Source organism: Alexandromys fortis, unplaced genomic scaffold (genome assembly GCF_014885135.2).
Source record: "Alexandromys fortis isolate MF-2015 unplaced genomic scaffold, M_Fortis_MF-2015_v1.1 scaffold_26, whole genome shotgun sequence".
In the NCBI taxonomy this organism is placed as follows: Eukaryota; Metazoa; Chordata; class Mammalia; order Rodentia; family Cricetidae; genus Alexandromys; species Alexandromys fortis.
Genome location: NW_026067894.1, coordinates 7444760 through 7458678, shown reverse-complemented (window position 1 = coordinate 7458678; position 13919 = coordinate 7444760). Strand labels below are relative to the sequence as shown.

At 51.6% G+C, this 13919-nt stretch overlaps 1 protein-coding gene across 2 annotated transcripts in view; it reads left to right on the top strand.

The window, feature by feature from the left end:
- Window positions 1-1716: 1716 nt before the first annotated feature.
- Trim63 (tripartite motif containing 63) overlaps window positions 1717-13919 on the top strand; it is a 15700-nt gene continuing 3497 nt past the window's right edge. For both annotated transcript variants that reach the window (XM_050153222.1, XM_050153233.1), the window contains exons 1-8: window positions 1717-2250; window positions 3191-3363; window positions 7380-7548; window positions 8419-8514; window positions 9975-10208; window positions 11543-11565; window positions 11863-11987; window positions 13474-13545. In XM_050153222.1, the coding sequence (XP_050009179.1) occupies window positions 2092-2250; window positions 3191-3363; window positions 7380-7548; window positions 8419-8514; window positions 9975-10208; window positions 11543-11565; window positions 11863-11987; window positions 13474-13545 (1051 nt within the window). In that variant the 5' untranslated portion in view covers window positions 1717-2091. The remainder of the gene's footprint in view (window positions 2251-3190; window positions 3364-7379; window positions 7549-8418; window positions 8515-9974; window positions 10209-11542; window positions 11566-11862; window positions 11988-13473; window positions 13546-13919) is intronic.

Here is a 13919-nt window from a genome sequence, read left to right as displayed (position 1 = left end):
AATGAACCCAAGGTCCTGTGAACCGGGAAGACGCCTCTTCTCAGATCTCATCTTCTTCTCCTCCTCTGGTGGCCTGAAAGTATCAACACCTCCATGTCCGCAGAGAAACCAGAAGCTCACGCTGGGCAGTGTCTCAGAGCCACCCACTGCTGGCTGTGTGACTTCACTCGGGTTACTTTGCCTCTCTGCGCCTGACTTGCCTGTCCCGTTTGATGGGGATGTAACGGTTCAGGTGATGAAACCGCCAGAAGGCAAGCAAGTACTTGGCACAGTGCCTGCCATGTAGCAAGTGCTCAGCAAACACCAGCCACCAGGATTTGGGGCGATCTGGAAAACTGACATGTCTTCACACTGCGGCCCAGACTCACCTGAACTCACAGTAGTCCTCCTGCCTGAATCACCAGGCCTGGCTTTCTGTCCTTAGTGATCCTGTTGGGACTGGTCCCGCCTCCTCATCTGCCCTTTCCTCTGCTGGCCCCTCTGCTCATGGGAGTCCCCGAAGGTTTTATTTGGGGGGAGGCAGTTTATGGAGAATGGAACGTAATTCCTCATCCCACATGCTAAGTAAATGCTCTATCATTAAGTCCTATCCCTTCCTCTTTTTACCTTTAAAAATACTTTTGTTCTGTGTATGGGTGTTTTGCCAGCATGTATGTGCATGATAGGCATACAGTGCCAGTGTGGGCCAGAAGAGGGCGTCAGACCCCTTAGAGCCGGAATAATTGTTACACGTCACTGTGTGGATGCTGGGAACGGAATCCTGGTCTTCTGCGCAGTCTTTTAACTTTTAAAAAATATACACTTTTATACTTTTTCTTTTGGGATGGTATGGTTCATGGTAAGGGGTCATGGTGGTGACTTGGGGTGTGTAGTGATAGTATTTGATTTTGAGATAGGGTTTTGTGTAGCCCAGGTTGGCTTTGAACTCCCAATCCTCCTGCCTCTGCCTCCTAAGTACTGGACTTACAGACACGCACTCTGTTTTACTTTTTACTCTGAGACATGACATCACTATATAGCCTAGGATAATCTTGGATTTGATCCTCCTGCCTCAGCCTCCTGAGTAGCTGGGAATATAGGCCTGCAGATCCTTAGATCTTGATCAACTCTTGTCTCAAGAGATCCACATCTTCTACGGCCTCTGGTTCTTCCTGGGGTCCGAGAATGAACATGTATGCAGAGCCCAGGGCGCCTCTGGCAGGCTTCCACGTGCCAGGGCCCAGGATTCCGAGGCACAGGAAGGGATCTCATGTTCGTCTTTCTGGGCTGTGAGTATCCCGTGCAGGGCAAACAATTGGACATGTGAACGCAGGATGTCAGCAAGCACTTTTCCCACTGAGGATCCCCACCGGATCTCAAGAAAGCCCTCTTAGCATGAAGTGCAGTAAGTGACTCAGGGGTGTCAGGGTGGGCTGCCAGCGTGGGAGTCTCTGAAGACCCAGTTAAGATGCTTGGCCAGAGCCTGAGGCAAGGAGAAGGGCTCACAGAGGGGTTACCTCCAGCCCTTATCTTGTAGCTGCTCAATGATCCAGAAAGGGAACTGACTTAGGTTGGTACAGGAGCGCTGGTTGGTTGGTTGTCCATCCCTTGACGCCAAGGAACCCTCTCTCCAGGTCCCTTTCCTCACTCCCACTTGACTGGCAGCGGAGGGGGTGGGGGTAGGGGAGTGGGAGATGGGGGGGTGGGCGGTGGGGGGGCGCGGGGAGGGGGCAGAGGCCAACTTCTGCCAGAAACTCGGGTACCTGGCCCCTGCCCTGCGCCTGGCTCTGAACAGTCTGTTCTTGTTTACGACCCCCCGTCCCAGGGGAACGCGATTGCTCATCCCCACGTGTGATCTGAGAGAGACAAATCTTTGGTGCCTGGAGGAAACTCAAGCCCCGCCAGCAGCTTGGCTTCGGAATGCTCAGCTGGTCCCCTCCTGGGGCTCATGTGACCGAGGTACGGCTATAAATATCAGAGGTACCTCAGACCAAGACAGAAATCGGACGCCGGGAGAAGACAAAGAGGATCGAGTGTGTGTGGGGCGAAGACAAGCCCTCCAGTTTCATTTTGGTGACACGGGTGGAAGAGGCGGCCACATCTCAAAGCAATATGGATTATAAATCTAGCCTGATTCCGGATGGAAACGCCATGGAGAACCTGGAGAAGCAGCTGATCTGCCCCATCTGCCTGGAGATGTTTACCAAGCCTGTGGTCATCCTACCCTGCCAGCACAACCTCTGCCGGAAGTGTGCCAACGACATCTTCCAGGTCAGCACTAAGTAGGGCCTGGACCTGGAACCCCTCCTCCCCCAGGAAGGCTTCTCAGATTTCCCCTCCTTCACAGTGTGGGAGGCTTCTGACTCATTCCCATGTGAAGCCATGCAGAGACCTCTGGGCAGGGAGAGGGATGGAGGGGAGCTAAGGGGAAAGGGGGGCTGCCCCAGCCCTTCTCCATGATAAACTGTCTGGTCTCCACCCTGCCTACAGCCCCCTGCTCTGCCTGGATGGCTCACTGTCGATTCTCTACTCAGGAGTCAAATGCCTAAGTGATAAGAGGGAAGGGGAGGCGGGCAGAGAGGCGAGAGAACCCAGGCCCTGGGGCAGGAGCCAGCTCCATCATGGCAGGGGGCCTAGAGCTTTGGGAGGAGGTGGCAAGAGGCATGTAGCCACTGCAGCATCCTTAGAGGCTGTGTGCTCCTGCACGGGGGCAGAAGGGACGCCATCTTCCTGAGCTGTGGTGACTGCATTGGAAGAGGGATTCAAGGGTCCCGAGCGGCTTCAGAAAATGGCCTTCCACAGCCAGACGTCGTTGCTGAGGCAGGAGTCTGAAGCCAGTCTGGGCTACACAATGAGTTTGAGATAGCAAGACCCTATCTCAAAAACAAAACCAAAGAAACCAAAAATGTTCTTTCACAGTTTAACAATCCCAAGAGCTGGCACTAATTCTAAGGCCTGTGATATCAGTGGTAAACTGAGGCACAGAGAAAAAGAGTTGAACTTTTGTTCAAAAAAGTTGAACATGTTTTCAACATGACCTGAACTCATGTTGGCTAATACAACACTCCACCACGTGGGTGCGCTGGTTCTAGGTAGAGACCTGCAGCCTGTGTCCTTTGGTCTGGCTAGTGTGTTTGGGTCATTTGGGGAAAGAGCTAGAGACCAGAGGAGGAAGAAACTCCAGGCTCATCTTTGCCTTGGCTCTCTTCAGGCTGCGAATCCCTACTGGACCAACCGCGGTGGCTCGGTGTCCATGTCGGGAGGTCGTTTCCGCTGCCCCTCGTGCCGCCACGAGGTGATCATGGACCGGCATGGGGTGTACGGCCTACAGAGGAATCTGCTGGTGGAGAACATCATTGACATCTACAAGCAGGAGTGCTCCAGGTTAGTGCTCAGCTCTGCAGCCCAGCCCTCTGCCCAGCTGCTCCCCCCAGGAGACTGTAGCCCCTCCCCCAGGAGACTGTAGCCCCTCCCCCAGGAGACTGTAGCCCCTCCCCCAGGAGTTCATCAGTACAGAGAGTCATCACCCTCTACCTCAGACAGAACCTCAGCTCTTGAGTTCGCTGGGTGTAGTAGGGGCATGAAAGAGAACCCCGGGGCCAGAGCACGGATGTGAGTGTGTGCTTAAGAGAGAAAGTCTATGGCGGAGAAAACACCTGGGGCGAATACGGCCAAGTGGTCTTAGGGCGGCAGGAGTCAGGCACGGAGAAGGCTTCATCCTTCAGGATTATCCCTATGTAGAATAAGAAATGGAGTCTCAAGGAAGGGAAGTCATCTAAGTGTGGTGACTCACATGATCCCACCTCTTGAGAGGCAGGGGCAGGAGGATTACTATGAGTTCCAGGCCAGCGCAGCTTACAGAATGAGACCCTGTCCCACCCCTCCTCAACAGTAATAGTAATAACAACAATAATAATAGTTTTGGTCAGCTACCCAATGTTTATTGCTTGGGAAGGGGGTGATCTGGACAGGATTTGTGGGTGCGCAAGGGGTGTGTAGGGTTGGGCACCAACTGGAAAGAGACACAGCTACTGGGTGATCTTCCTAAAGGAGGGCGTACTAACTGGGGCTTGATGGTAGAACCTGCTGAGAAGACACGAAACCCTGGCCCAGAGTGCTGGGATCCCCAGCGCCAAGGCCAGTCAATCCACCTACCCATCAATGAAGTAAATAGAACACCTCAACAAGACTCCCAAACTGCTGACCTCATGGCCTTATAGCCTAAAACCTTCCCCAGACCAGAGAAGACGGGGCATAGCTGCCATCCCAGCTCTAGGAGGGCCAAGGCAGAACAGAGCAATCGTGCCCAGCCTACATAGCCAGACTCAGTCAAGGGGACGGATGCTAAGATCTGAAATATTGGACATTCGTGGAGCACTGACTGCATGTGGGGGCTACCCTGGGCTCCTCCGTGCGTTTCCTGTCCAGTGTCACTGTGACATTGCAAGGCTGTCTCATGCCCGTTTTCTCATGAGAAAATGAAGACGCAGGTTAAGCCATCAGGTAGTAAAGATGAGCGCCTGGTGTCTGTGGAGGCCAGAAGAGGGTACTGGATCCCTGTATTAGTCAGAGTTCTCTAGAGGAACAGAACTTACAGAATAAATACATACACAGGATTTATTAGAATGGCTTACAGGCTGCAGTCCAGCGGGCCTGGTAATGGCTGTTGGCTGTCTGCCAGCAGCAGGTCCAGGAATCCAGGAGTCATACAGCCATACAGCAGTCATACTGGATACAGCACACAAGGCTGGATGTCTCATTTGATCTTCAGTCTATGTTGGAATGCCAGTGAGGGAATGGACATGCTTGTGAGCGCGGGAGCAAAGAGGCAAAGAGCGAGCAAGCTTCCTTCTTCCGTGTCCTTTATTGGGCACCAGCAGAAGGTGTGTCCCAGATTAGGGGAGGGTCTTCCCACCTCAAAAAAAAAATTGGATTAGAAGCGGGTTTTCCCACATAAAAATGATTTAATTAAGAAAAAAGAAAGAAATCCCTTATGGTATACCCAGCCACTTGGGTTTTAGTTAATTCCAGATGTAGTCAAGTTGACAAGATATCGCTATCATGATCCCCCCCCCCCCCGGAACTAGAACCAGAGTTATATTGGCATTACAGACGGTTGTGAGCTGTCATATGGGTGCTGGGAACCAAACCCAGGTCCTCTGCAAGAGCAGTAAGCTCTCTTAACTGCTCACCTGTCTCTTCAGTCTCAGCAGTGAATACTCTAAACGTTGTTATATTGCATCTCACATAGCTAGAACACAACACTGCAAATGGACATTGTTGAGCACCGGGCATGGTGGCATATGCCCGCAATCCCGGTCATCTGTGGTCCTTAGACATGGAATCCTGAAGCAGGAGGCTCTCCGTTTCAAGGCTCTCCTTGCAAATGCAGTGCCTGCCTGGACCATTCAGCCAGATCCTGCTTCAAAGCTAATAAAAATCAGGGACTGGAAATACAGCTCAGTGGTAGAACCCTTTCTAACTCTAACACAAGGCTTTTTATCCAGTCCCTTCCCCAGATGAGAAGACATGCACATATATTTTGAAATTACTTATATTATTTATTGTTGTTAGTGCACGGTGTGGGGGTGAGTGTACACATGCCATGGCCCACGTGTGGAGGTCAGAGGACAACTTTGTGTAATCCGTGCTCTCCTTCTGCCTTTCCACGAGTTCCAGGGATCAAACTCAGGTCACTAGCCTCCTGCTGCAATGCAAGCACCCTTATCTGCTGAGCCATCTTGTCAGCCCTTTAATGCCTATTTCTGATGATTACGTTGTTGATGATGGCTGTAATAATAATAACACAGTTTATAGTCTACAGTATCAGCCTCCTGCTGTAGAGTCCTTAAGAGTAGGTTGTGTCTAGACTCTTTGGGGTTTTTCCCTAACAGGTAAATGGCAATGACAGCTGCCTTTAACCAGGGTCTGCTCAGAGCTCTGCTGGTCACATTCTGACATGGTTGGCACAGTACTGAGAGATGCTGAGGTTTGAAGACGAAGATCACGCAAGACCTGGCCTGGCGCCTGGCCACCATGGAGGGAGGTGTCCTCAGGCAGCAGGCCTTCTCTGTCTTGCTTCACAGTCTGTCTTGTTACTGCCACCCTAGGGGACAACAGCAAGAGAAAACACCTATCACCACAGCCACAGTAGAGGGTCCCTGGGCTCAAAGATAAAAACAAAACAAAAAAAGCCTGGAAAGGGGCTCCTGGAAGGGGGCAGTGAGGTCATGGTCATGTGACAGCCATGCAGGGCTGCTGGGAGGTGAGACACTGGGCACTGATGGAGACAGTCACTATTTGAGACTTATGAGGTGGTTACGTGTTAGGGGCTGAGGATCAGAGGTCGTGTAGGTAAGGACTTGACTCTAAAACCTCAGTCTAGGCTGGGAAATGGCTGATGTTGGAGAGGAGCATGCTGGGCACCCTAAAAGGAGAAAGCAATAAAGGGAGCAAGGCATCCTAGGACAGAAAGAAGAAACTCTTGGACCGGCAAGATGGCTCCGTGAGTAAAGGTGCTTGCCGCCAAGCCTGATGACCTGAGTTCTATCCCCAGTACCCACATGGTAGAAGGAGAGAACCAACTCTTTCGAGCTGTCCTCTGACCTCCATACGTGTGCCGTGGCACACACATTCCCCCTCCCCCAACATACACACATAATAAAGGCAGTTTTTAAAATTTTAAAAAGAAGAGCTTCTGGGCCCCGAGAGTAGCGTAGGTCAAGGTTTGCGGTATGATTCTGGACAGCCCTGCCCCCACCACGTGCTGTTAGCAAGGCTTAGAGTGTACGTACTGTCCCCTTCTCTGAGCCCTCGGACGCCTTCAGGATGTGTTTGCTCATATATTCTTTCTACTTGCGTTTCATTTCCATGGTCTTCACGCCAGGTACTGTATGTTATAGACTTAGGGAAGAAAAACAAGCAGGCTCCCCGGCCTGGTTGGAGGCTATGGTTTGGTAGATTAAATATAGACATAAGGGTTGCCATTGGAATCAGTTGTCCAGACGCAGCAACCAAGAGTTATGGGGCTATAATTAGAGCAAAGGCGTTCTAGCCTCCCCTGCCTGTGCTGCTGGGCGACCTTGGGCAAATCCATTCAGTTTCTGGGACTCTTGCCTCTCCCCTTAGGTCAGCATCTTTGGGTCTGACTCTGGAATTCTGGGGCCCTCCCCAGGTCCCCCGTACCAACTCAGGCCAGTTCCAACACCGGAGCCCGAGTTTGGGTGTTTGGGAACAGGTGTGATCTCATTAGCTTCCTTGGTCTTGGGCTCCCAGAAGATAAAAGAGACTATCTGAGGCAGCCTGACACACTGGGAGCTGACATGTGGATGGTGGTGGCTTCCTGTGCTTGGGGACAAAGAGAGGAGACATCCCTGACGTGTGATTCCTCTCCCCCTCAGTCGGCCCCTGCAGAAAGGCAACCATCCGATGTGCAAGGAGCATGAAGACGAGAAAATCAACATCTACTGCCTCACGTGTGAGGTGCCTACATGCTCCTTGTGCAAGGTGTTCGGGGCCCACCAGGCCTGTGAGGTAGCCCCGCTGCAAAACATCTTCCAGGGACAGAAGGTATTGACGACAGCCGCTGTGCCCGCCCGGATGATTCCGAGGGTGGATTTGACCCCTCTGTGGATGTGCTGAGCCGGCCTTTCAGGAATAGTCCCTCTGAAGGGACTTCCCAGGCCACAGGGACAGCAGCCGTCGCCTCCCTGGGGGAGGTGGCTGAGCTCATGGGTTATAGTTAGAACCACTTGAGAACACCTGGGTGTGGCCACAGGGACGAGGCCAGACCTTCCAGGCCATAGCTTCTCCTCCTGTGTACTCTGGGGTCCCAGGCCTCTCCATTCGAGTCTCTCATATAGCACAAAACAGATTCAAGGCTCTCCCCTGAGCTGCTGGCCACCCTAGCATCCTGGCTGTGTAGTAGGCAGCACCCCTTTCTGCTCTTGGCATTCCACTCAGCTCCTGGACTTCTAGAACTTTCCAGTTCTATTCTTTCTGTCAGGAACTAGCAGTAGGGTATGGCAGCATAGGCTTTTTAAGCCCAGCACTCATGAGGCAGAGGCAGGCAGACCTCTGTGAATTTGAGGCCAGCCTGGTCTACATAAGTAAGTTCTGGGCCAGACAAGGCAGCACAGTAAGACCCTGTCTCAAAAATATAGAAAGAAAGAAACTAGTTTTTCCTTTGTTCCTTTTTCAATACCTTGCAGTGTGTTTTGGGGTACTTGTTTCTCTTTCTGGGTCTCATCTATCCATAAAGGATATAGCATCTGTGGAAGTCTCTGCTTTAGGCCTGAACTGCACCCCAGAAGGAGGGAGAGCAACTCTCCTGGTGATGCCCTCAGAGAGGGGAGCAGGCTATCACTCTGCTATGACGCTGAGAAACAGCCAGCCCTGAGTCTATTTCCGTCTCTCCTCTCTCACCCCCCTCCCCTCCAGACTGAACTGAGTAACTGCATCTCCATGCTGGTGGCAGGGAACGACCGAGTGCAGACTATCATTTCTCAGCTGGAGGACTCCTGCCGAGTGACCAAGGTGAGGGCGCTGAGCGGCCCTGTCAGCGGTGAGGTGCAGTGGAAGCCTCCAGTGCAGCTGGCATCAGGGGAGGGCCTGAGCTGTGAGAGCCTTGGGTGCCCAACAGAGATGGCAGGAAAGGGGCACAGTCATCCCTGCACTCACTCAGCAGATAGTTCCTGAACACGGCAGCGGTGCCAGACTCTGCCCAAGGTCAAGACAGATGCAATTGCCAATAACTCCACGAGCGTCTCTAGCATCAACCATTCTGCTGCCGAGCAGGGTTCCTGGACCTTTAAAAGCTCACGCTCGACCCTGGTGCCTGTGGGAGCTCAGGATCTGACTCAGTGGACCAGGAATGAAATGGAAGTCCGCACTTCCTCACTTAGTGTATATTTTTAATGTATCTGGCCCTTTTGCCAGCATATGTCTGTGCACCATGTGTGTGCAGAGTGCCCAAAGAGGGCAGAAGAGGGAGTCGGATCCTGTGGAATTGGAGTTACAAATGGTTGATAGCCACCATGCTGGTGTTGGGAATTGAATCAGGGTCCTCTGGAAGAGCATTTTTTTTGTTTTTCATGACAGGGTTTCTTAGTAGCTCTGCAGTCAGTCCTGGAAATCGTTCTGTAGACCAGGCTGGCCTCAAACTCACAGAGATCTGCCTGCCTCTGCCTCCCGAGTGCTGGGATTAAAGGTGTGCGCCACCACTGCCCAGCCAGTCAGTGGTCTTAAGCACTGAGCCATCTCTCCAGTCCTCTTTCTGTCTGTCTTTCCTATTTCCTATCTTTGATTTGATTTTTTGAGACAAGGTCTTGTGTAGAACAGGATGACCTTGCATTTACTAAGTAGTCTAGATTGACCTTGAACTCCTGTATCTCCTACCTCGACCTGCCAAGTGCTGGGATTACACGCTTGCAGCTGGCTGCACTTCTGATGAGCTTTGGAAGGCTGCGGGGACAGCAGAGGCAGAGGTGGTTTTCCCAGCCAGATGTGATGTCATGTCTGTAACATCAGCATTTGGGAGATGAAGAAATTGTGTATAGGTCACCTCCTACATATAGTGAGTTCAAGGCCAGCCTGATCTATGTCGTGAGTTCCAGGCAAGCCAGGTCTACACATTGAGACCCTGTCTCCAAAAAGAAAAATAATCTGGTCTCTTGGGGAAGGGTTGGAGCTGGGGTGGGGAGGGCAGGAGTGGGTATCATAACTGCAAGTGGGCGGAGCAGTAGGAAGGTTGGGATCGTTGCTATCCCTCTGTGTGGCATCCCATTCTGGAAGGTGCCACTGCCAAATCCATTTTCCTTTTTTATTTTGAGAGAAAATCCCGCTGACTTGTACCAAGTCAGTCTTCCGTGCAGGCCATTCTTCCCATTTGTTTCCTGTGCGATGAGGACTGGACAGTCTCTCTTCTTGCTGCAGGTGGCTGTCTCAGAAAGTGGGTTGGGACCCCATGAGATGAGACTGTAGGTTTCTCTCCCCAGGAGAACAGCCACCAGGTGAAGGAGGAGCTGAGTCAGAAGTTTGATGCCCTCTACGCCATCTTGGACGAGAAGAAGAGCGAATTGCTGCAGAGGATCACGCAGGAGCAGGAAGAGAAGCTGAGCTTCATCGAGGCCCTGATCCTCCAGTACCGCGAACAGCTGGAAAAGTCCACCAAACTTGTGGAAACAGCCATTCAGTCTCTGGACGAGCCTGGAGGGGCCACCTTCCTCTTGGTGAGTGGCCCCTGGAGTGTCTGGGTGGATTTGAACTGTGCTCTTCCTTCGCCCTTGAACAGGCCTTTTAAATCTTGGTGAGATGCCAGGCATAGTAGCTCATGCCTGTAATCCAAATACCTGAGAGTCTGAGACAAGAGGATTGCAAGTTGAGGGGAGACCAGGGCAACTTGGTGAAATTGTGAAGTGTTATCGCAAAATAAAACATGCCAGGCTAGGCTTGGTGGCACATGACTTGGATCTGAGCACTTAGAAGATATAGGCAGAGGCAGAAGATGCAGACAGAGGCAGGAGGATCTCTGTGAGTTTGAGGCTAGCCTGGTCTAAATAGGGAGCTCCAGACCAGCCAAGACTGCATAGTGAGACTCTGTCTGCAAACAAACAAACAAACACATTTTAAAAAAATAGATGACTGTGGTTAAGAAGACTTCTTGTGACACACACCCTTAGTCCCAGGACTGGGGGGGGGGCAGAGGCAGACAGATCTCTGTGATTTTGAGGCCAGACCGGTCTACAAAGCAAATTTCAGGACAGCCAGAGCTACATAATAGAGAGAAGAGGGAGAGAGAGAAAGAGAGAGAGAGAACACTTTCTCTTCTTGCAAAGGATCTGGATTCAGTTCCCAGTACCTACAACCATCTATAGCTCCAGCTCCAGGGGACCCAATGAGGGCTTCTTACTTCCAAGGGCACTAGGCACATATATGATGTACATACATATATGCAGGCACTCATGCATACACATAAAACAAAAATAAGTAAACCTTTCGACAACAGCAAAACCCAGACAGTCTGGAGAGATGATGGTGCAGGGGTCAAGAGTGCTTGTTGCTCTTTCAGAGGACTGGAGTAAAGTTCCCAGCACCCATGTTGGGCAGCTCACAGTCAGAGGAATCTGACACCCTCTTCTGGCCTCCAGGGCTGCTGCACACATGTGGTGCACATAATTTCACACAGGCACACATACATTCAAAGAAAAAATTAAAAACACACAAAAAAGTACAATTGAACACATACCTTCAGCTCTCCCCATAGGCCAGCTTTGTCCAGACCATCGGTCTGAGAAGGAGGTTTGTTTGACTCTCATCCAGGATACTTCAGACATTGTGAGTGACTTGGCCCGAGACTCCTGGCTTCCTGCTCAGACAATGACAGCTTTTTGGGAGGCATGCTGGCCAAGACCTGTGCAAACCAGGGACAGAGAGAAAATGTCCACATTCTGTCTTAGGGCAGGACTGCACCATGGGGTGGTACCTGAGTCTCTGCTCAGGAGGTCATTGTTTTATGTCCCCTGGGGTTTTCAGTGCTAACCTTCTCTGCTCTTTCTCCCCACAGAGTGCCAAGCAACTCATCAAGAGGTTAGTGTCTCGGGAACTGTGACCCAAGGCCCTAGTTGCCCCAGGGCTTCTGACACTTGCCCAGTGGGACCCAGTGCATTAATTCTCCAGGAGTTGGGGTTCATCCCCGGCTCATGCCCCCTATTTTCTTAGATCATCCACTCTGCTTGACTCTGGAGAAGATCTCTACCCTTTCATCCCCTCCACTTCAGGGATGGATTGTGGGGCTGGGACGGATCCACCTAGAGCTGAGGCTGGGCTCTTTTCCTATAAGGAACCTGAGACCTCACCCTGCCTTTCTCCGCCCCCCCCCCCCAGCATTGTGGAAGCGTCCAAGGGCTGCCAGCTGGGGAAGACAGAGCAGGGCTTTGAAAGCATGGACTACTTCACTGTGGATCTAGAACACATAGCAGAAGCCCTGAGGGCCATCGACTTTGGGACAGGTAAAGGCCATGGTGATGCTACTTGCTTGTGTGCTGTTTGACCTTTGAATGGCAGCATTCTGTGCACTGATGGTAGGCAGATCCACTAAAAACATCAAATGTACACAGTCAGCTTCAACAGGGTCTCTCTGCGGAGCCCTGGCTATCCTAGAATTCTCTAAGTAGACTGGGCTAGCCTGGAACTCAGAGAACCGCCTGCCTCTGCCTCCCGAGTGCTGGGATTAAAGGCGTGTCTCACTGCACCCATTCCTGAGTTTATTTATTCATTGGACTTTTTATGCTCAGAGCACTGAGACCCTGACATAAATCCTATCAACTCTAGGACGGAGTTCTATTAGCACCTCCACCTTGAGTTTAGGAAACTAAGTATAGAGTACTTAGTTGTTCAAAGCCGCTCGGCTAGGAAGTAGCAGGTGCAAACCCCACCTGGGCCATTTGGCTCACAAGACTCTCCGAGGACATTTGAGACAATGTGCCGACTCCATGGCCCTGGCCTCAGTGATTCTCTGGGGGAACTATTATGAGCAGTAACTATGGCTTTAAATGACACAGCAAGTCCTCTGTTTGGATTATCCAGTTCATGTATGCATCCTGGGGGTTTGGATTATCCAGTTCATGTATGCATCCTGGGGGTTTGGATTATCCAGTTCATGTATGCATCCTGGGGGTTTGGATTATCTGGCTCTGTATACATCCTGGGGGGTTGGATTATCCAGTTCATGATGCATCCTGGGGGTTTGGATTATCCAGTTCATGTATGCATCCTGGGGTTTGGCTGGAGGTTTTACTTGCTGCTGCTACTGTTGTTGTTGTTGAGACAGGGTGTCACTATGTAGCCCAAACTGCCTTCAAATCTGTGGCTAACCCATCTCAGTTTCCTGAGTCCTGGGATTACAAATTTAACCATGGTGTTCTAGTTTGTAAGTAATGTTTGACAAACTCTGACTCTGTAATCCCAAGGCCTGGATGGGAATCGTGGGAGGGGCATGACCCTGTTAGGAAAGTTTGAAGGCCACAGGATGAGAAAGTGAGAACCCAGACTGCACCTTGGTGGACACTGTCCTGAGCAAAGAACCCCAGGCCGCCCCAAGACTGCCTGTCTGCTGACTGAGGAATGGTGGAGACAGGAGATGCTGAGCAAGCTGATTTCAAAGGCTGAGCAAATTCCTTTAAACTAAGGACTTCGGTCCGGAAGGACAGGAAATGTTTGTCCTGCCTCCCCTTTGTGCTGTGTCTGTTCCGCTGAGGATCCAAAGTTGCCTCCTGTGTCCCTGAGGCCTCAGGCATAGCAGTGATGAAGGGCGAAAGGACTGTGACCTGGAGGGAGGAGGCAGGGGACATGCAGGCTGGACTCCGTGATCTGGGATCCCACAAGCCCGGTACCTCCTAGGTCCCTGCTGCTTCTAGGTGCACAGTTGGGTCCAGAAATGGAGACAGATGTCCCCTCCAGGCCAATCTCATCCTAAAACAACTGTTCCTGTTACAGATGAGGACGAGGAGGAGTTTATTGAAGACGAGGAGGATCAGGAAGAGGGCGTGTCCACAGAGGGGAAAGAAGGTAAAAAGGCCACCTTTCTCTGCCTTGCTCCTTGAGGGACAGGATGCTGCGCACCATGGCTCCTGTCTGCGCTCTGTGCGCTAGACCCCAGTTCGCAAGCTTCGGGCACGGGGCTGGAGGTTGAGAATACAGACGCAGAGACAGACCGACACGCAGACCTTTTAACACTGACACCAAAGCCCCAAGAACGCTCTTTTTATTGTGTTCAGGGGCAGATTATATAGAGATAGCCATGCCCCAGCCAAACCCACCAGAAACCACTCTCCTGCCATCAGGAACTCCTTGAAGGTCTCGTGCTCAGAGCAGCTGTAGGCACTCAGATCAGGGGAAAACAAGTTGTTTACAAGAAATTCAGGATCTGGGGTCTCACTGCT